The 23,148-nt window shown below is 37.7% G+C and overlaps 1 protein-coding gene across 1 annotated transcript; it reads right to left on the bottom strand.

Annotated features, from left to right (window-relative positions):
• Positions 1–73: 73 nt before the first annotated feature.
• On the bottom strand, positions 74–22,365 carry LOC589219 (transient receptor potential cation channel subfamily A member 1 homolog). Its single transcript, XM_030993199.1, has 17 exons — positions 22,174–22,365; positions 21,312–21,409; positions 20,395–20,544; positions 19,488–19,602; positions 17,818–17,963; positions 16,965–17,080; positions 15,492–15,635; positions 14,171–14,283; positions 13,581–13,682; positions 6,256–6,576; positions 4,855–5,010; positions 4,104–4,212; positions 3,690–3,781; positions 2,968–3,180; positions 2,307–2,375; positions 1,632–1,817; positions 74–879 (listed from the first exon to the last, which is right to left on the bottom strand). The coding sequence occupies exons 1-17, from the start codon at positions 22,339–22,341 to the stop codon at positions 691–693; spliced, it is 2,487 nt and encodes an 828-aa protein (XP_030849059.1). The 5' UTR covers positions 22,342–22,365; the 3' UTR covers positions 74–690.
• Positions 22,366–23,148: the final 783 nt, after the last annotated feature.

Here is a 23,148-nt window from a genome sequence, read left to right as displayed (position 1 = left end):
CATTTTTTTTGTTTCCCTTGAAAATGGTTTCTCATTTAAACATGTACTAAAGAAACCTGTCTACAAAGACCTCTTTTTGTGTTTCCCTTGGGCGGTCGTTGTAGACAGGTTTGATTGTATATTCAGTTTGTTCTTGATATCAGAAACACGCTTTGACTGTTCTGCCATGTCGTAGTAACTAAGCTATATTAGAGCACATTCTTTGGTGCTTGTGACATTATATCGACATTCACCTACAACTGCAAATCCTGTATGTGATGCATCAACCCCAAAAGCTACGCAAAGCTTCCAGATGCCACATCAACGGCGTTCTCCCAGAGTAACACTTAGTATTTTGCTGGGACCCGTTTCAATGACAAATGACCAAAATCAGTAACAAATCTGTTGATAACCAATCAGAAGCAAGGATTTCAGTAGCTTATAACAAAAACTGTCATTTGTCACTGATCACAAGTTTTGTGAATCTCCCCCCTGGTGTATCTTTGATGATTCTTTGTGCTCGGGATATCATCTCGAAATCCATGTGCAACGTGCAAAGTCTGCAGTTGTTGCCTCAGCACCTGAATACCACCCATCGCTTTCAGATGACGAGTCTTCTCATCAACGGCTTTCTCCTAGAGCACAGCCAGTCTCTTGGTGGCGTCGTTATGGCGATTCTTTCTTGGTTGTGATTATTTTCTCGACGTCCATCTACAACTTATTATGCAAAGCCTGCACTTGCTGCTTCAGCGCCTGAATACCACCCATCGCTTCTATATGCCGAGTCTTTTCATCAACGGCGTTCTCCGAGAGCACAGTCAGCCTGTTGGCTATATCAGTAATGTTCTCTGCCATACCCTCTAGTTTCATTTCAGTTGTCTTGGTGAACTCGACACAACCCTGAAACAAAGATTAAAGATAAAGACCAGTTATGGTCATGCGATTGCATTGTGACAGAAACGTTGTGGAATCGATCATCTAGCATGGGTTAAGGCAAGGTTCTGGAATCATCAAAATGATAAGAAATTTGGCCGAGGTAAAGTTACAATCACTATACACAGAAGGATGTATATGGCACTACGCGACACGTGCGCGATATCTTTCATACATATACTTAGACATTATTGATTGGTGATAAGAGCTTTCATTTCATTTTTCGAGACGGGGGGCGTTTCCAAAACTGGTCTTTACCTTTAAAATGATGTTGGGCCTCGTTTTTATGACATGTTCATCAGGTCAATTTATTGGTATTACTTCTATTATCAAGATTTGGCTGTCAACATCAACAACAGAGAATCATCTGTTTACAATTTCAATTTAACTCAATAATGGTTTATTAATCTAATTGACACATTTATAAGAAATACAATTGTACATGACACGCATGTTTACATGTGAATGATGTGACTATAGTTGGCATGAATAACATCAAAAGGGTATACCTTCACGATAAAATACAAAACATTACAAGAAAGCAGGATATTTTCGCAGCCTTTGGATAGAACAAATTATTCAGGCCTTTTTCGATGTCCTCTATAGGGATGTGACCTAAAGGTACCTCCATGATAAAAACATAACATAATAAGGATAAAGTAAGATTATCCAAGCCATTAATAAGCGCCCAATCTCTGGTCTAGTCTCTCTAGTCTTACCGTCTTGTCGAGGTCCTCTAGGAACGTGACCAGCTGATCATAAGTCTCCTTATATCCTGTTACTTTGTAGACCAGCTTGTATATGGGCGAGATCTTGGTCCAGACTGGTATGACCTGGTCCCTGACTACACTGGCCTTCCAGAGGAACAGGAACATGTTGTTCTGGAAGTCGAGAGTTCCCTTGGCCTAAACGTAAAATAGAAATGTATTTATAATAAAGGTTTTGAAGCAAAAACATAGACGCATTATTCAAGAAACAGGTTAGTTGAAATCCGTCTGGCCGGGTGCAGACCACCTTATGTGTGTCTGCATCAGAAACGGATTTGATTTTAAACATCTGTCACATATGGCCATTGAAGAAGAGTGTGACACTAACCTTTTTTTCTTCTTTTTTTTTTTGTGTGTGTGTGTGTGAACAAGTTATCGCTCTCCGCCTGCCGGATGGAGTTTTTTTTTAGGCCGTTTTTGGTTATTCACATTCAGAACGCAATCCAATTTGCGAAAAGTACAAGAGATGCATTTATCGCAGAACATAAACTGCATTCATACGCACAATAAAAAAAAAAAAAGCCAGCCGCACAGACATATAAATAAGAGAAAATAAAGACAATGTACTCCTCAGATCAACACAATTGATTAGAAAACCGTTGATATATTTTTAACAACTGAATGTACCTCTAGTGTCTGTTTATGCATCTTTGCTTTCGTCTGAATGACTTCGATGTCGTACACCGCCAAACCAGTCTAAGCAGTAAGGAAGAAGCAGAAACTAAAGACGATTGATTTGAGGAGCTTAAAATGGAAATAGATGCATGTATAAAGTAATTTTATCCAAAAACTTGCCTTAAAAGAGAAATGTATGTACTTTGTACCAAGTACACGTACTTTCATTTAGTTGCATGACACTTTTTCAACGAACAGAAGGAGGATTCTATCAAATTTCTACCCTTTTTTAAATTATTTTTCCCATTATAATATACAGGTCAGAAAGCAATAGGAATATATAAAACAAGTCAGAATGGTTACGATAATACAATCAATCGAAAAAAGAACCTACTGGTGTATTGATATGAAGAATGAAATATAACACTAATATCAATACTTATATTTATATAGTGCACATATCCATCCTGCATGGTGCTCAAGGCGCTCAAACTATTACCCCGGCTCTGCTAGGCAGAGTAAAAATAATAACTAAACTTCATTATTTTCATATTGCTTGTTCAATGGAGTTTGAATAGCAATCAGTCGAACTTCAACAGCTGAGCAACGACAAGCATGATATGACATAAGAAAACACGAAAAGAAAGAAAAATGTTTCTGTTAGACTCCTTACCAGGAGATTCATGATGAGTATGGGCATGAAGATGATAAAGATGACATAGATGATGTGCGTAGAGACTGGGTAGAAGACTAAACTCGTGAAGTCTACCGACGGATCTGGCATGTACGAGTAGTCAAGAATATGGAAAACAGCACTCAACTCGATCTCTCCTGTCATCATTGCTAGAGCTTTGGATAGGGAGTCCCCCAAAGTGTGAAAAGGTGCCTAGATAGAAGGAAACAAATGAAAAGCATTGGACCTATGAGCCAGCCCTGTGAGACTACCAACCGATAGATAGGAAGCTCCTATAATACAAAATGACATTAAAACGATCGATACAAACCTAGTCTCTGCCATAAAGAAATCCGAATTTCCATATAATTTCCAATAATAATAATTATATGGTTATTTATATAGCGCCAGTATCCACCAGGTGCTGACGCTCATGGCGCTTTACACATATTACCCTGGTCGTAGCCGAGCTGCCAAAGTAACTAGCGCTCAAGCATATCAGGTACCCATTTACACCTGGATGGAGAGTGGCAAATGTAGATTAACGTCTTGCTAAATGACATCAGTGCTGCGGCGGGACTTGAACCCCGTACCTTGTGATCTGCAGTCGGGTGACTTATCCACTAGTCCACAACACCTCAACTTAGATTTGAAAAGACCTTTTCTGTACCTGAAAGTTTCAACAGTCAAAATATCTTTAACAAATTGTCTAAAATAAATACCTGGTTCAAGAGAAGAATGCAGAAAACGACTGCAAAGGCCAGAAGAAAGATGCCGGCAAGAAATATGAAGTTTAGAAGAGTAGACAACACCTCTGTCGCAAAAAAGAAACAAGAATAGTAACACAAAGTTTATCGGGCGTCAATATTTCTGCATCCATGACCCCTGCCGCCGTCACCAGATAAGCGGCGCCTATGTCTCGCTTTTTGCTACGCAGGCGAGACAAAAATGGAAGTTTGTTTTATAATGCTGTTTTATAATGTTGTATCGGTACATGTGCATGTAATTGTCTGCATCTTAGTGTAAATTTACTTTTCATGAGGTTTTGATCTGCATTTTACTGTTTTTTGTAATCTTTTTATGAAAAAAAAAATAATAATAAAATTAAAAAAAACATACATAAGGTTAATTTTCACCTAGAAACATGAGGACGTAAATGCCGAAGAATGGAACCGTCTGAAGGAAGAGGATGAAGTTAAACCATACCAGGAACACTGCGAATGCACCGAGCTGCCATTGCCAATCCTAAAACACAAAATGGAACATAAGATTAAGGGAGGATCATTGAAAAGAGGAGGGGGCGGGAGCGGGGGTAAATATGCCTTTCTTTTCATTACAATCTAGCCGGCGCCCGTCCATGCCAGCAACGAAGATGTTTTCCATCTATATCGATGATGCTGGTATTCTCTACCAGAGCTCTTAGCAACATAATCATGGCTTCGAAGTGTACACCATTAACGAGATCATTAAGCCAGTGCAAGATGAAGAGGAAAAAAAAGGGTACAGTAATGAGTACAAGCTTACCGATATCCCATTGAAATAGGTTTATCAAACAAATAATTAACACAGGCTTCAATATGGGCTGTTGGCGAACTTGTCCTTATGACTGATTCGTCAACCGGCCGCTCCCCTGAACGATCTCCCGAAAAATATCATAAAGGGTGCATATATATCATACAAATTCTGTTAACAATTAGACTGAGGATATAAATTGTATCACATCCTGGTCACTGTCTCTTAAAACTCGATATCAATAACAAGCTACGACAACTGTTATAAGCTACCAAAATCATGGCAACTCATTGACAGAGACCGAATTTGTTATAGAAGTTATTGTTATTGGTAACACGTTTTATGAAACAGGGCCGAATCATACGGGCTACTCACGGCTTTGAAGTGTACACCATAGCCGTAGATGACATCATTAAACCCTGGGAATACGTAGAGGACGGTGAAGATCTGGATACCAATCTCTCGAAATATACTCATGATTCCATTGATGGAGTTGTACTTCGAGTGTCTGTACATCCATGTGCGATATAGCTGAACAAAACACACCAAAATAATAATAATAATGATATTCCGTTTTTATATACCGCTTAAAGGCATTGTTTAACAATGCTAAATCTGAGAAGCATGGCCCTATATACGTGTTATCAGCGTCTGTGATTTGGTGTATTATTGAAGCCCTGAAAGAATTGCGCTTCAAAATGATCATGAAGAGCCTCAATAAAGTAAAAATCTTCGAGTGACCGGCTTTTACCATACCACATTTTCCTTGTGGTCTACAGTCGGTTGACTTATCCACTAGACCACACACCTCTCCACAAACTTACAAATATCTCCAAATATAAAAGCCAATAATCTTTTTGTTGTTGGTTAGATTTTTAGTTATAGAAGGAAAATAAGAGTAGATTCGATAATTGCTTTCAATAAAGGCAGACAATTTCAGGAAGAGACTGAAAACTACATGTTGATTTAAACCATTTTACAAGAATTATGAACTTTAGATAATTTTTAAAAAGCCTATCTGGTTTGAGCTGAAAAGCAAGCCTCTTACGCGATGCGGTAAAGCATAGAAGATTAGTACACGAGAATTAGCTGAATGTTACCTCAGGTCCTACAACATATTGGAGGGTTATCATGTAACGTTAATATAGAATACATAATCACTAATGACTTTTGGCGAAACATTAGTCCACATTTGCCACACTCCACACAGGTGATGTACTAAATAAAAGTACCCGGTAGGAAGAAATTCCTCACGAGCTTGAGCGCCTTGTCATGGTAGCTCGGCTTAAGTCGGGGTAATGATATGATTGCAGGGCCCTCAGAGAGAACAGTATTAATACTAATGAGGCTACCCTTGGTAAACAAGACATATTATAAGATGATGACATGGATGCTAATCAAATGATTGGTTGAAAGCGTACACGTGACCAGGTATTTACTTTGCCTAACGCGTAATTTGGATAGTGACCGCTCATTACCCAATTGTAATGACAGGTCATTATCAAAATCATGTTATAAAACATAATTTTATAAAACAAATAAAACATAATCTTATAAAACAAATAATACACATCATTTTGTTCGGGCATTAGTAAAATTACCCACACTCGGAATCTTCAAAACAGTCCAACACCCTCGGCTATCGCCTCGGGCGTGTTAGACTGTTCCAAAGGTACCTCGTGTGGGTAAATCTTAAATGCCCTCACTGCTGTGAATAATTTCTATATTATTATAATCATACTGACATTCATGGATCCTTGATGATTATTTTCTTACAAATTCGATGAAGTAGATGACAGTGAGCACCAGGATGATCCAGGCCCCAACTTTTCCAAACAGCACCAGAGCAACGGGATTCAGGTTCTCCTGCCATTTGGTCTGACCGTCCGCCAACCAAGTGTAGTTGCTGCCTTCAGGGCTGACCCGGATGTAGAAGGGTGGAGGGATGACGAGGCTATGTCCGGTGACGAGTATCAAGAGAGCGAGGAGGAGGAAGAAACTCACCCAGTAGGTAAGACGTGTGGCTTTGTGCTTTTGTAGAAAAAACAAACGTAGTACAGGGTGGTTCAGCAATTCCTTGCTCTCATCCGTTTTTATCTGAAATGAGATGCTTACATGTAAAATGAGCTGTTTCAACCATCGACGATGCAATTACATTTAACAACATTATAATCTTTTACCCCTTTTGAAATTTGAAGTTTTTGTGTTTCTCGTAACTCAAGAATGAAGTCGAGCGGATTGAATTAGGGCCTTTGTTGTACTATTTTAGATGTAAGCTTTGAAATGCTACATTCTCAAGAAAACATAAATCGGGACAAATCAAATTTTCACATAGCTGAACAATTGCAAAAGTTGGTAAGGTTATAAATAATTTAGTTGCTACCTTTATTTTATAAAATAAAATGTAATACGGTGTAATAAAAGTAATAACATTCCGCTTTTATATAGCGCCCAATACATCGAGACAACGATGTGCCGAAACGCTTTGCAGATTACAGATTACAGATATATATTATATGTATTATACATCATTCAAGCTAATTACGTGTATCTAGATATTAAGGTATCCATATTTGCTCCATTACTTGTATCTATTTATACTTACTTATATATATATTTTTTTTCAATATTTTTTTTTTATTGATTCCAAACAATACAAATTAATTTTAGAAATAAAATACAGTTGTTTTTTCTTGACATGAATTCAAAACATTTTCATTAAATAGATTGTACAATTGATGAAAAAAATGAAATCAGTTGTAACATAGAACAAATAACCCCATCCAACCAAACACACTACTAGCGAGCTTTCGATTTTAGGCACCCGACATCGGCTACTACGCGTGACGTCATATTTATCCCCTGCGCATGCGTGAGCTTCTGGGCCCACGTTCCCTTCTAAATCACCCGACGGGAGTCGGTGGCAATTTCCGTGAATCGCCGTCGCTGTGAAAACGTCAACGTGAGTGTAGTTTCATCACCTTTTTAAAATGTTATTCTTTGTTTTTATTATTCTATTATATCCTCTTGATATATTTTGTTTCAATCTTTGTTATATCATTTTATCCATTTCCCTTTCTGTCTCTCCTTATGTTATTATTTGTTTCTTCCTTCTATCACCTTCTCTTTCTGTGTTTCCTTATGTTATTCTTTGTTTCTTCTTTCTATCACCTTCTTTTATGTTATTCTTTGTTTTTATCATTATATTACTTCCTCTTTCTACCTTTCCTTATGTTATTATTTGTTTCTTCCTTCTATCACTTTCTCTTTCTGTGTTTCCTTATGTTATTCTTTGTTTCTTCTTTCTATCACTTTCTTTTATGTTATTCTTTGTTTTTATTATTTTCTCTTCCTATCCTTTGTTTATTCTTCTATCACCTTTTCTTATGTTATTTAAAAAAAAAATCATTTTAACTCACTATTTCTGTCATCCTCATGTTATTCTTTGTATCAGATTTTCGTGCCCTGTGAATTTATTACCTGATTAATCACCTGATCTTAAAAAATTCGTCACGTGACCGACGACAGCACCGACGTGAAAAATCGAAAGCACTACTGCGAAGGGAACGGACGTGAGCTGCGCAACGTCTCCACGCTCCAGTACCTCGTAGTAACCGACGTCGGGTGCCTAAATCGAAAGCTCTATTCACTACTACTACTGCATCTATATATCCAATATTTCATTGCAAAAATATATACTTATATATACTAGTACAGGAGCCAGGGGGGTCAACCTAGCTGGGAAGGAAACCAATTTTCATGTGCACAGATGTAAAGATCGCATACCTTCACATAACAAATTGACCGTCTGGCATGTTCTAAGTGGTGGGTGTGGCCAGGGGGACGCCCCCAACCAAAAAAGTGGCCCTTTTGACGACAAAATAGTATTTTGTAAATAATATTTTAAGGAAACCTTGAACCACCATGAGTTTAGTGTCATATGAAAGAGAGTTAAATTATCTACATTTTGATACCAATTTTAAAGAATTTGGGATTAATTAACATCGCAAATTTAAGTAAAAAACATGATTTTTGTGTTTTTTTTTCAAAAAATTGAATTTTACCAAAAAACATTATTTTCCATATATCAAAATTGAAAAATTAATTTTTTTAATAACTTTCCAGGAATTTGCTTATGTACAACGACAATATCCTGTGCGAGGGAGAGGTTTATATATCATTTCAATAAAAAGTTATAGCAATCCAAAGTTATTGATTTGATTTCCACAAAAACAACATTTTTGCCCACATGTGTATTAACTGTATGCATATACGTGCATTAGTGTATTAAGGACCTGTTTGGTGTGTTTACATCGAGTTTTAAAGATAACTTTGAACTAAAACCTCTAATCACCATGTATTTGGTGTCAAAAGATGGATAATTAAAATACCTTCATTCTGATATCAATTTCAATGAGTGATGTAGTGTGTGAAATGTAAATTTTGAGCCAAAAATGTGCTTTATTGTAGATATTCCTCTGATTTTGGCCAGTATATCAGTATATTAAAGGTACTATGTCCCTTTTGCAGCCAACATTAAATTCTGTAGAACTTTGCAGGAATTATGAATATGTCATGTGTGTCCTATCTGTGAAATTTAAACGTTAGCAGTGTCCTCATATTCAAATTATGCAAGGAAACCCGTTTACTTGCTAGACTTTACTGTCAGACACTATTGAGTGACTGACTGGCTTTTTTCTTCTTTGGTAATAACATACATGAAAAGAGTTGTAAAGGGTACATGAGCATTTGTCTACATCAATAAGCCACTTCTTGTAATTGCCAAGATTAAACTGATTGATTCTTTGCGCAGCATAAAACGTATGACCATATTCGGTACAATTGTCTGAAAATCAAGACTATTACTTTTGGGCTCTATAGCCCTAAAGTCGATTTGACAACTAATAGTCGTTATTTTCCCACTAGAAGTCATTTTCAAGCCCCACCTTTGTTAGGGAAGTTCTAAATTAGTATTATCTTTCAAATGCAGTTGGAATTCAACTTTTTCATTTGTTTGGCCTGCAAATGGGACATGATAAAAGTGATAAGACATTTAGTAGTGTAGAAAGTTCAAAGGATTTGGAGCGCTGAGTGCAATTGATAAGGTTCTTCTTCTGTACTGTACTGGGATGTTTAAGGAAATGTGGACATTGGCAGTTGCCTCTCCCCTCCCCCAACCCGGCACCCCGCCCCCTTCCAGCCGCTTGTCATAATCTTGCCCATGCCCAAGATAAGTTAGTGCATCGATCAACATGAATATAATATAATATTGCCATATTTGGTTAAAATTTGCTCATCTGACCGTGAATAAATGCATAAAAACCCCAGAGCTTCCAGGGGCTCTGCACCCTGGATTTCGCCTGGTGCCCTATAGCTGGCACCTGGATGCTCATCTGACGGTAATTCAATGCTTAAAACCCCTGAGCTTCTGGGGTCTCCGCCCCCTGGACCTCACGCCAATTAATGTCCTGCCAGTGTCACAAATAAAGTATCAAAATTTGCTCATCTGACGGTAATTTAATGTATAAAACCCCTGAGCTTCTGTAGGCTCCGCCCCTTGGACCCCACACTCATTTGCGTCCTGCCAGTGTCACAAATAAGGTATCAAAATATGCTCATCTGACCGTAATTTATTGCCCAAAACCCCTATGCTTCCGGGGGCTCCGCCCCCTGGAACCCCACACCAATTCGTGACCTGCCAGTGTCACAAATAAGGTATCAAAATATGCTCATCTGACCTTAATGTATTGCCCAAAACCCCTGAGCTTCTGGGGGCTCCACCCCTTGACCCCCACCCCAACGTTCAGCGGGGCCTGCATGTAAGAGTGGGGTGATGGGGATTTGTTTTTGATCTACCCCTCCCCCCTCCCCCAAACGTTTTTGCCACTGCCGGTGTCACCATTACGTACCAATATTTGGCTCGCATCATTTCAAATTTGGCCCCCCCCCCCAAGAAATCTTGGATCCGCGCCTAGGGTATATAGCTCTTATTTTTTTTTATCTTATTCATATCAGGAAGGAGTGCTGGAAAGGGACGTTTAAAGTACAATTTGCCTTTCACATTAGTCAAGCAAGGTTTCTCTCAACAATCTATATCTATATGGCAGTCACTCCCCACCATTTAAATCGTCTGGCAATGGCCATTTGTGTATCTTTGACCTGTGACGAATCTGTTCATATAGGTTCCATTTGGGTTTCCTTTAAAGCTGATCTAGCTCGATATTGAGGTTGGGGTATTTTAATGACATCTGACAGACACCCCCACCAGGCGCGCCGGAATTGGGGGGAGGGGGCAAACATTCCAGGGGGCTCACCTTTCAGGGGCAGTGGTGTAATGAGCAAAAACGTTCTTGGGGGGCAGAAGAAAAATCTGCACCACCACCACTCTTACACGTTACATGCCGGCCCCGCTGAACGTTTTTCAAAGTGGAGTATTAACGATCAGGTAGAGCGGAGCGAGTGCAGCGTAAATTGAAGTAGGGTCCAGGGGGCTGTGTCCCTTGAAGCTCAGCGTTTAAGGCATTTAATTATGGTGAGATGAGCATCCAGGGACCAGTCTTATAATGGGCCCTTGGTGAGGTCCAGGGTGCGGAGCCCCCGGAAGCTCAGGGGCTTTAGGTATTTAATTACGCATACCTAGCCGAAACTGTTTTATGAGAAAAGTTTATGTCATTCTAATCTAATTACAATAGGAATTATGCGGATTATTGGTTGCTTACAAGCATACACGTGTTTTCTTAGTAGTCAGGCAAAATAAACCATTAAACCAAATATGGAAATATTATATTATATTCATGTTAATCGATGCACTAACTTAATTTTCTTGGGCATGGGCAAGATTATGACAAGCGGCTGGAAAGGGCGGGGTGGGGGTGGGGGAGGGGAGAGGCAACTGCCAATTATGTCCACATTTCCTGAAACATCCCAGAGAACAGAAGAAGAACTTATCAATTGCACTCAGCGCTCCAAATCCTTAGAACTTTCTGCACTACTAAATGTCTTATCACTTTTGTCCAGTTAATATACCGATATACTGGCCAAAATCAGAGGAATATCTACAATAAAGCACCTTTTTGGCTCAAAATTTACATTTCACACACTACATCACTCATTGAGATTGATATCAGAATGAAGGTATTTTAATTATCCATCTTTTGACACCAAATACATGGTGATTAGAGGTTTTAGTTCAAAGTTATCTTTAAAACTCGATGTAAACACACCAAACAGGTCCTTAATACACTAATGCACGTATATGCATACAGTTAATACACATGTGGGCAAAAATGTTGTTTTTGTGGAAATCGAATCAATAACTTTGGATTGCTATAACTTTTTATTGAAATGATATATAAACCTCTCCCTCGCACAGGATATTGTCGTTGTACATAAGCAAATTCCTGGAAAGTTATTAAAAAAATTAATTTTTCAATTTTGATATATGGAAAATAATGTTTTTTGGTAAAATTCAATTTTTTGAAAAAAAAACACAAAAATCATGTTTTTTACTTAAATTTGCGATGTTAATTAATCCCAAATTCTTTAAAATTGGTATCAAAATGTAGATAATTTAACTCTCTTTCATATGACACTAAACTCATGGTGGTTCAAGGTTTCCTTAAAATATTATTTACAAAATACTATTTTGTCGTCAAAAGGGCCACTTTTTTGGTTGGGGGCGTCCCCCTGGCCACACCCACCACTTAGAACATGCCAGACGGTCAATTTGTTATGTGAAGGTATGCGATCTTTACATCTGTGCACATGAAAATTGGTTTCCTTCCCAGCTAGGTTGACCCCCCTGGCTCCCGGTCTATACTTATAACCCGTTTTTAAGTTCTACATCACATACATACACACATACAAGTACACAGTGGCGTACGCAGGATTTTTTCAAGGGGGGGGGGGGTTTTAAAATCGGGGGGGGGGGGGGGGGGGGGGGGTAAGAGGACACTTTTTTTTTTTTTTTGTCTCGAAATTTGAAAATTTGACATTTTGCTCCGTTGGGGGGGGGTAAGGTCACCTTTCTTAGGTCAGCCATGGGGGTAATTTTATTTTTTTATTTTTTATTTTTTTAAATAATTAAAAAAAAAAAAAAAAAAAAAAAATCCAAAGGGGGGGGGGGGGGGGGGGGGGGGGGGGGGGGGGGGGGGGGGGGGGGGGGTTATGGATTTTTTAGGGGGGGTTCACACACATAAAAATACCAAAGGGGGGGGGTTTAACCCCCCAAACACCCCCCCTGCGTACGCGCCTGCAAGTACACACATACCCGCCTAAAAAAACACCCACTCCACCCACTCACAGTAAGTGCGAGGTCGTTTAAATGATAGTATTTGAATGTCTTCTAGACCCATATCTTATATTATCAAATTTCATTAAAATAACTTTAATATATATAGAATGCTCTAGAAAGTCCGACTTGAATTAATAAGAAGATTCGGTAATTAATCGTTGGGTAACATTCCGCACCTAAGTTTAGCCACATTTAAGCCCTACAGGGCGGCAGACTGTCAGATGAAAAGTTGATATATCTAGAGGCGTAATATGCGCATTAAAGAAAATTACTTTGTCTGGTCTCCCACCCTCCCACAATCTTGTTATCATTGCAATTTTTTAAGAGCTCATCTTCAACAAAAGGGTAATTGGAAGTTTTCTTTGTCAAACTGTCAATGACGTTAAAGATAAAGACCACTACTGTTCATGTGATTGCATTGTGAAAGAAAACGTTGAGGAATCGATCAGAAAAGGTTGATAATCTAGCATATAAGTATTGGTGTGTACTGCAAGGTTCTGGAATCACCAAAATGATAAGAAATTTGGCCCAGTCTTGGTAAAGTTACACAGAAAGATGTGTATGGGACTAAACGAGACGTGCGCGATATCTATCAGGTCCAAATAGATATGATAATTTACCAAATATATCAATTAGTAGGCGGTTTCCAAGGCAAAATTTGTATCATCACGTATTAGTCAAAAGATATTCTTTCACATAATTGGTAATAAGAGCTTCCATTTCATATTTTTGAGAGGGGGGCGTTTCCAAAATTGGTATTTATCTTTAACTTTAATAATTCTTGGGAACAAGATGAATTTGTTCTCACCATGAGCCGGACTGGATGGTTATGTGAGCGGTATACAGGGTTGGTGACGTAAATCCTGGCGCCGTCCCTCAGCTTCCCATCAGGGAGAAAGTTCGAAGGCACCTAGAGAGAAAAGAAAAATAATACTTATAATAATCTGAGGGGTTTTTCACAAAGATCTTTAAAGTTGAACTTGTCTCTAAGTCGGACTTAAAAATTATGGAAAGCCGTTATTAAATATCTATGAAAATATTTTGTGAAAGTTATTTTAAAAAGAATAAAATGTTGATTCAAATCATTTATATTTTCTATTATCAAGGAGATTTCATGTTCTTGATGTGGAATTAATAAAAAGTCTAAAATACTTGAATTTCACTTTTGAAAACATTTTATTTTAAGGCTACAAATGGCTCTCAATATTATATAAGTCCAACTTAGAGAGAAGTTTGATTTGAGCTCTTTGTGAAAAACCACTGGGTTCATATATCCGATTTCTCTAAGCGCTTTACAGACATATGCTTATCTCAATAAGAGGAATAAAGTCTTCAATTGATGTGATAAATGGGCTATCTGTAGAGAAGTGCTCTTCAGGAAAGAAAATCAAAACTTACTTCTTCGTCTCTGGCGTTGCCGTTGGTACTGTCGCCTGTGGCAGCATGTCCGATAGTCTGTAGCATCATGTCATAGCCACGTGTGGCCAACGTATCAAGCGTCATTCTTCTTCCTATAGGCCAAATATGACGCGGTATTATTTCCTAAGGTTATAAGGTTCATATTTATTGTCAGATCAACGATGGAATTTCGTGGTATCTATATGGTGTTTGGATACACAAATAGACATTTTACATTCCTACAAAACGACTTTGTCTTACTCCATCTAGTGATGTATCTTCCATCCAGTCGGGGAAGCATTCTTCCAGGATCTTTTATTTTGGTGCAGTTCTTGTAAGAGGCAATGCTGTCTTGTAGTTTTGCGATGCATTTTCCCAAGAAAAAGTTGCAAACTTATCGACCCCTCCCCCCCCCCCAAAAAAAAAGCTTAGATTTATATAGGAATAGATACTCTTACTTCATATAGTGATGTATCTTCCATCCAGTCGAAGAACCAAATCTTCAAGGAGAACAAAGTAAACTCTGGTATTGGTGCAGTTCTTGTCAGAACTACTGCGGTCTGCTGGTTTTGTGACGTATTTTCCCAAGAAAAACACCCTCCCCCCCCCCCATCAAAAAAGTCTAGAGCGATATAAAAATAGATTCCCTTACTCCATATAGTGATGTATCCTCCAACCAGTCGAAGATACCAAGTCTTCAAGGAGTTCGAAGTAAACTCTGGTATTGGTGCAGTTCTTGTGAGAGGTACTACTGTCTGGTAATTTTGCGATGCTTTTGCCCAAGAAAAATTTGCAAACACGACGACCCCCCCCCCCCACAAAAAAGACGAAAGACTTCATGCATGGCTGATTGTCAACGAAACGGAGTTACGTCTTTTGTCAATTCTGCTTTTTGCTACGGCAGGCAGCCAATGAAAACGAATTCGTTTGCTAAAATTATGAAAATGTAAGGGCTACTTTAAACAAACAGAACTTTGTAATTCCTTGCTCAGTTTTGCTGATTGAGGTGTCATATGAAAGGGCAGAAACTCAACTTTCTAGAAATGTGATTTTGTCTTTGAAATTCAGATACCGCCCGCCAAATAACTTTCAGTTTCCTCTCTTCAAATTGATTTTAATCACCCAAGCGTGAAATATGCATCATATGCGTTGCATCAAATGAAAGAGGACGGGTCTAAGCTTTCCAAATATGTGTCATTTATTAATTATAAATGTGACTAAGTTATGATAAAACATCGATAATTCTCGGTTTCGTTTTTTCTGGGACGCACTGTATATATATTATACATATTGTTTAAATTTCGGGAATATATTTTCTTACGCCATATCGATGTATCCTCCATCCAGTCGGAGAACCAGTCCTCGAGGAGCTCATAGTAAACTCTGATCTTGGTGCAGTTCCTGTCAGAGCTACTGCTGGCTGGTAGTTTTGTGATGCATTTGTCAAGTACAAATTTGCAAACGCCTAAATGAAATGACAGGAAGGGGGATTATTTCAAGATTCTTCTTCCTTACAATATTAAAGACTCTTCAATGTGTACGAAATGCCAAACCTCCGGAAATACGAACCCCATTTCATTTTGGCAATCATGGACTATTTTTATTATTCAGAATATTTAACCTTCGATTATGAACCTCCGGATATGTAAATTTTTAAATATAAACCAAATTCGTATTAATGAAATTTTGAATAAGAAAAAGATATGAGTATTCAGGAAAACCCAGGTAGACGGGGAAGACAATCAAAAGAGCGAAAATTCAACGATACAGAGTGGAAGAAAATTGACTTTAAACGATGATGATGGATAAAGAAACCCCAATGAAACACCGATCGTAATCTACCAGACATGCCGCAAATGGTATAACTGAAATTGATCTTTACATCCATATTGCTCAGTGTCTCATTTTCGCTCGCGTGAACATTGCCAGCAGAAACCACTGACCTCTACCTCCTGGACGGATCATCGACCATTCCCATTCACTATACGTTACGTTACGTACTAAAAGGCTGTATTGTCTGACCGTTCATGAATATTTAAGTTTTTGCTAAACTCGGCAAAATGTTTGCTTTTACTAAATGGAAAAATTACGGTGGGGGGTTGGATGAAATGGACATAATGAACCAAGCAGAAGTGATCTATGATAATTCATGCTTCTTATCCTTCGTGTGCTTGACCTATAATCTTAAAATCGCTTGGCAAACTGAGTCCAAAGTTCGACTTGTTTCACATGTGTACTATATGCAATGACGAGCTTGCAACCTATTTTGATCAAATTACGGTGGGTGAACTTTCAAAAGTTAATGGGACATGAGGGTTCAAATGAAAGAGCAAGTGATAACGTAAGTCCGGGTGGATGTGCTTTTCGTTTAAACAAAAAATGAATTTTTAACGATTTTGTGTGTACACTTCCATAGGCTAACATGTATGGCTGACGATAGGGGCGTTGTGAAATGAGACTAAACGGAGCTATATGGTTTATACAACTTAGGCTTACTTCGGATCATCGGGTTATCCCGTCCGGTCGGGTGGTCGTGTTACACTACCTTTCGAGAAAGGTAAACAGAATATAATGTAAAGATGCACGTTGAGGGCGCGACCTTTCGTAGATTTGCCGTAGGGTTTTCACAAAGTGCCGCGTAATTTGGACCAGGCCATTTGTAGATGAGAGGGATTTATTTCACAAACATTACCCTGAAAATTCGTGAATAAAGGGGCATGTTTCACAAAAGGTCGGGTAACGCGACCATCCGACCCGACGCGATGACCCGATACTTCGATGTAAGCCTGTATACCTGGCATATATTCGATCAGTTTTCTCATGGGCGTGGTCTTTGTATCTCCCTCATTGGTGGAGTGGGTCATGAGGGTGCGCCAGTTCTCCTGGGATAACAACTGCACAGCTACCATCCTACCAAACGAAAGCAAGGGCCCCATTTCACAAAACTTGTTATAAGTGACAAATTACATTTTAGTTGTTATAAGCTAATGAAATCCTTGCTTCTGATTAGTTATTAGCAGATTTGTCACTGATATTTGTCATTTCACATTGACAAAAGGCTTTGTGAAAAGGTTCCAAGGATGCGATTTCAAGTATAAAATATCTACTCTTGCCCAAGAAGTTGGAATAATGTTTTCTTACCTCTTTTCATGGATTGGTTATAACAATAAGGTTTATTCTTGATAAAGTGTATAATAATCTTTTCAGAACTGTAGTGATCTATCGCTACGACTCTCCAGATCAATTAATAAAGTTATGTTAAGATAATTATAAACCTTATCTTTCAACATTAAATTATAAGCCCACAACCACTTCACGAAAAAATGTTTAAAACAAAAATCAAATTTGATGGGAGATACTTTAATTATAAGATTAATCAACCGTTTTCACTGAAACTGTTATTACATTACAAACAATCATAACTGAAAATACTGTGATCTGTGTATTTGATAGCTGAGAGCTAATGTGACGTAGCGGTTGTTTTTCAGTAAAAAAACGATTATGAAAGGAGGTCATGAACAGTTATTAGAATGATCTACCAATGATCATTTGTTGTCTTTAATGTTTCCTTTTAATTTTGAGCCTTTGTAAATATGTTTCTTCGCGAATTATATGTGCAGTCAATTGTATGCCAGATTGATACCTACTCATGGCTGTGGTTGATGGCGTAATCCAGACAATTCAGTCCCTTTTTGTCGCACTCACGGAACATGATTTCTTCTGGTTTCAGTTCCAGAAGAAGGTCCACGATGACCGGATTACCTTTTTGACAGGCGTACATGAGTGGTGTCATCTGTATGTAACATGAGGATGGCGATTAACAGGATATTAATACGGATGTACCGAAAAAGAAAACCTTTGTTTTTATTAGCGTTTTAATGAAATACAAATCAATAAAATACACGTTATCATATGAAATTTATGGTCCGAAGTAATTCAGTTATACCTAAACTATATAACGTTTACATCAGACTTGTTAATCCAATTTTGAAGAAAGGCTTAAGCCTAGCGTTGGGTTTATCCTTCAGTAGAATTCGGGCCAATATGGTATTCATTGAGTAGAGCTTTATTTGTCGGCCTATTAAGAATAAATGAATAAATGAATACAAAAATCAAAGCATAAGTTGTTTAGAATTTTCTTATTGCGCATTCAATAAAGCATTCAAATAGACCTACAACGTATCTGTTGATACATTTAACAGTACGAAAAAGAAAAGAAAACATAATCTTGCTCACAAAACAATAACGGTGTAAAAAGACGATGAAATGAGTAAGGACCAAATGTACACCCAAAGATGGCAATAACGGATACACATCTGACATGTTTCAATTTACTTTGGATTTGATTTAATATCTATCATTGGTTATTACATCATCTTTTCGTACGTACTTATTAATGCGAATTGATGTGACGTTGATACGATTATTATACAGTAGGCCTACATTACAATATAAAGAAAGAATTACAGGTAAGTCACACGCTGGATGCATAATCAATACGAATTAGATAAACATGAAATAAAAGTTATAGGAGGGATTCAGCATAAAGCATAAAACTTCACGTGATTGCAGCCCTCATCATCATCAAATTTGCATATTGAAGAGGTGAATGTCTAAAGAATTAACCATTCAAACAGACCAACAATGTATTTGTTGATATAACTAACGATATCTCCGTTGTTGATAGCTTATACACTGGCCTATGGCCGGTCTGTTTACAAGAAGAATTTGGTCATTTGATTGTGGCCCTAATCATCATTAATGTTCCAAATTGAACAGTTGAATGACATGGAAAGGAACCATTCAAACAGACCTATCTGCTGATTGATTGATTGATTGATTTTTATTCGACAAGCTTCCAACATACAACAATATACAATAATAACAGATCAAAAATAAGTCAGCTTGAACAGGATAACCCACGAAAGCTCGAGACACTATGAATATGACGGACAAAGAAAGTGGACAAAATATACAGTTCCCCAGGTAGAGAAAGCAACATCCCTTCACTGCTATCATTTAAAAATGTGTAGAACAGGTGAATATGCATGTGACACCTGTTCTACACATTTTTACATAATAGCAGTGAAGGGATGTTCCTTTGTCTACCTGAGGAACTGTATATTTTGTCCTCTTTCTTTGTCCGTCATGTTCATAGTGAGAGCTTATTTCCAGTGGGGTACATTCATCAATAGGGACTTTTAGATTTGCCGAACGACAACGTGGATTGCTACGATCGACGTCCTTTTAATGTACTGCCTTGAAAGGACGTCATACGTATCAGTCCACGCAAATCTAAAAGTCCCTATTCACTCACTCCGTTGTCATCTTGCACACCAGCCATTGACTTCTCGGTTTTCAAGAAGAGTTTGGTCATCTGTTTGTGACCTTCTCTAATTGCAAGATGAAGCGCAGTTTGGCCCAAACTATTCCTGTTTGATGAAAAAAGTATGAAAAGGAAATTTATGATGTAAAAGGGTGGTGACATTTTTTAACAGACGGGGCCTTTGTGCTAAATAAAATGATCATCCAAATCTTTTTTTTAAGTTCTGTTCCCATTGGAAAACATAATATCTGAATCATTCTAGTAGCTTGATTAAAAATGAAGTGTGAGGGAAAATCGCTGTGTTGAACATGATGGTATTGAGCAACAAGGTATATTGGTGACTATTAACCAGAAGTTTCAGAAAAAATGAAGAGTAATAAATATCTTTAAATTGAGAAATTTGATATGACCATATTTCTTGAGAAAATTAGATATCGTTCTCTTCCAAATAGTTCATTGAAATTTCTGACACGTTTACGGTTTAGAATTTCGTAAGCGATACGAAAGAATAAGCAATATAAGATTAATCTTCAGCTTAATTTGTGTACCTATATTATGTTCCTATGATAGTATTTGGTTAAACCTCAAGAAAGGAAATAATTTTTCCTGACCTGGACATATAGGATTCCCAAATTCCTCGAATTCTTGCATTAGGAAACCGTTTAGAAAAGAAAAAAAACATACCTTTTATTTATATTTATTTCACATATTTATACAGGGTATCTCATTCAGATTAAAAACTAAAAATACACATATATACAAATTCTCAAAATAAAATCATACATATAACAGTAGGAAGAAAAAGACAACAAATTGAATAAATAAAGCATATTAACATCAAAGCACAATGATTGACAAGTAAAACTAATGTGAAATAAGTTACGATAAAAACAAAAACCTTTCGTTCAACACGGCATTGTCCTTCTTGATTATGGCTTTAGCCGTGTCCAAGTGCCCGCCCTCAGCGATCAGGTGCAGAACAGTATTCTCGTTGTCATCCTTCAGTGCCACGGAGTGTTTGTGCCAGGCAATGAACTGCAGAAGACTCCTGTGCATAAGGTACCGTAAGTGATACAATTAGACATACATTTATATTTAAATTTTGAGTATTTTAAAGGCCTCGACCATGATCAAAGTCTGTATAAGGAAATATGCTGTTTGCAGGATGTACAAATATCTAAAAAAGACACAATAACAATTCGAACCGACTTTGTAATGACCGAGAAACATGAAATAATAAAAGAGGGATAAAACTTTCTTCAAGCTTGTAAAGTGATCTACATTAGCATTATACTCTAAGTTATCACTCACGTTTAAATTAATTTAGGTTTAAGACGAATTGTTTTCTTGCAAAACTAGTTAAAAGGCACAATCCCATGCCAGAATCATAATAAAGCGCAATTTGTTTTCCCTCCATCATTTTACATTGTATTTATGTCATTTAAAAAAAAAAAAGTGTCTCGAGAAAACAAGAACGATAATTAATGCCCCGAGATAACCACCCTACAGGTTGTGTGCGTGCGTGCGTGTGTTAGGGCGTGTTTGGATGTGCGTATGTGTGCGATTTTAAGCCCGTATACATGTGTTTATGCGGTTACAACTGATTTTATTTTATTTTTCACCAATCGTACAATCTTTGTAATGAAAATGTTTCGAATCATGTCAAGATGAAAAACAACTGTATCATATTTCTAAGATTAATTTGTATTGTTTGCAATCAATAACAAAAAAACTATTGAAAAAAATTATTTGCGATTTATATATGCTGTGAATACATGTCTTTGTGCGGTTCCGATATTACAATATGTCTCTTACTCTGTATGTCCCCTAGCTGCACACAGTAGTATGATTTTCTCTACATCAATCGCCTCGAAATTCCCTGAGCAGATGTAGTCAAATCGGCTGAGTAACTCCTAATTGAGGAAGGAAAGGACCCCAAAATTGTAAAATTCAATAAGTTACTCTATGATATTAATTACATCGTATAGCAACGTAAGTGTTATAACGATGTGATATTATTATTAAGAAAATAAACCATCGTATTGCTACATATAATAATGCAAAAAAAGGGGGATAAGACTATTTAATATGGCCGTGTAACTCATGAAATAGATCTAGAAAAAAGTAGTAGGATAAATCTGAGCAATGTTTCTCATTAGAAATTTAATCTTGATCCGATTATTGAATAATCATGCTAATAATTAATACAAAAACGAATCATTAGTCAATTTGGAATTATACAAAGAATATTCTACTTTTGGATGAAACAAACGGAGAAAAAAAAGTCATACCGGACACATACCTGCGAACATTTGAAAATGAGAGTTAGGAATTTTTAGCACAGTATGCCTTCGAAAATAAGAAATCGCACTTGCAGCGGCAGTGTAACTGGCAATACGCGGTAAATCTATACCAAAAAGGGAACACAAATTAGCTGCTCGATCATGCTGCCATTGAACGCACGCAATACGTGAACTCTCACATCTCGGCACATGACAAAACAAGCTTAATTCGGCTTCAGCACAAACAAAATAAATCCTAAAAATCAGAATATTCCGGATTATTCGGAAGGGTTGGCAGGTATGCGGACATATTCTTCGCCTAATAGTAAATCAAATTACCAATTGATCTAATGAAACAATTTCTTATAGCGAAAGTTTCAAGTTTAACGTCATACCTCAAGGACTTTGGAGAAGTTCTTTTCAGCAGAAACCCACTTTATGAGCTCAATGACGGTGGATGGTTCCTTCACGTGTTTCAGGAGAACAACCAGACAGTCGGTGGATCCTTTAAGAGCTGTGAACTTGAGGAGTGGTGGGCTTCCATCTGCTTCGTTGTTGTCCATTGTCAACTGTAAGCCTCTTTCGTCGTGACTGAAATAAGATTTGAACGTAAACAATTGTCAATACAGTCAAACATGTCTATGTAGATGTGTCGTGGACGAGTGGCCCGCGTTTCGAATCCCACCGCGGCACTAATGTCCTTTGGCAAGCCATTGATCTACATTTGCCACACTCCACCCAGGTGAAGTAAATGGGGACCGGTAGGAAGTAATTCATTGAATGCTGTGAGCACCGACATCGGTAGCTCCTAGCAGATCCGGGGTAATATTGGAGCGCTTTGAGCACCCTGCAGGGTGGATATGTGCGCTATATAAATATCCAATAGTATTATTATTATTATTATAAAACGCCACCAAACGAAACTTGAAGAGTGGTCAAGTGGCCTTGCTAATCAGGTTCTACAACACAAATCTCTATCTCAAGAGGGAAAAGATACATGGCCACTATATAGAGATTGCCTCTATTAAAGACAGGTTCAACTGTATAAAACTCAGACGAGATATTGCATGAAAATTAAAGGAAAACGGCACTTTATGTGAAAGATATATTTCCAGATGGTCTGGCCTGTTTTCTTTAGTTTGAGGACAATCATACAATAACTAGATGGAACTTCGACTGCGCGCAGTCGAAAGTGATGCCTCCGTCAAAGAGCAATGACCCCAAAATCTAATCAGCTCATTGCCTCAACAAAATAAATACATGTGTTTCATGGTAATCTGTCCATCTGTTCTAATGATTATGTGATCACAAGCTATTTTTGCATACATAATGGGCCCTGTGACATTTGACCTATGACCTCATGACCCCAA

The sequence above is a fragment of the Strongylocentrotus purpuratus genome, unplaced genomic scaffold, assembly GCF_000002235.5.
Source record: "Strongylocentrotus purpuratus isolate Spur 01 unplaced genomic scaffold, Spur_5.0 spur5_scaffold_20, whole genome shotgun sequence".
Lineage (NCBI taxonomy): Eukaryota > Metazoa > Echinodermata > Echinoidea > Camarodonta > Strongylocentrotidae > Strongylocentrotus > Strongylocentrotus purpuratus.
This window is presented reverse-complemented; position numbering and strand designations above follow the sequence as displayed.

What these genes read in the sequence shown, in the direction of transcription:
- LOC589219 (XM_030993199.1), bottom strand. Translation starts at nt 22,341, where the DNA reads ATGGACAACAACGAAGCAGATGGAAGCCCACCACTCCTCAAGTTCACA. An exon ending in ATGGTGTACACTTCAAAGCC is followed by an intron (nt 4,213 to 4,854) that starts GTGAGTAGCCCG and finishes TTTGTGTTTTAG; the next exon opens with GATTGGCAATGGCAGCTCGG. An exon ending in TACTCATCATGAATCTCCTG is followed by an intron (nt 2,376 to 2,967) that starts GTAAGGAGTCTA and finishes CTTACTGCTTAG; the next exon opens with ACTGGTTTGGCGGTGTACGA.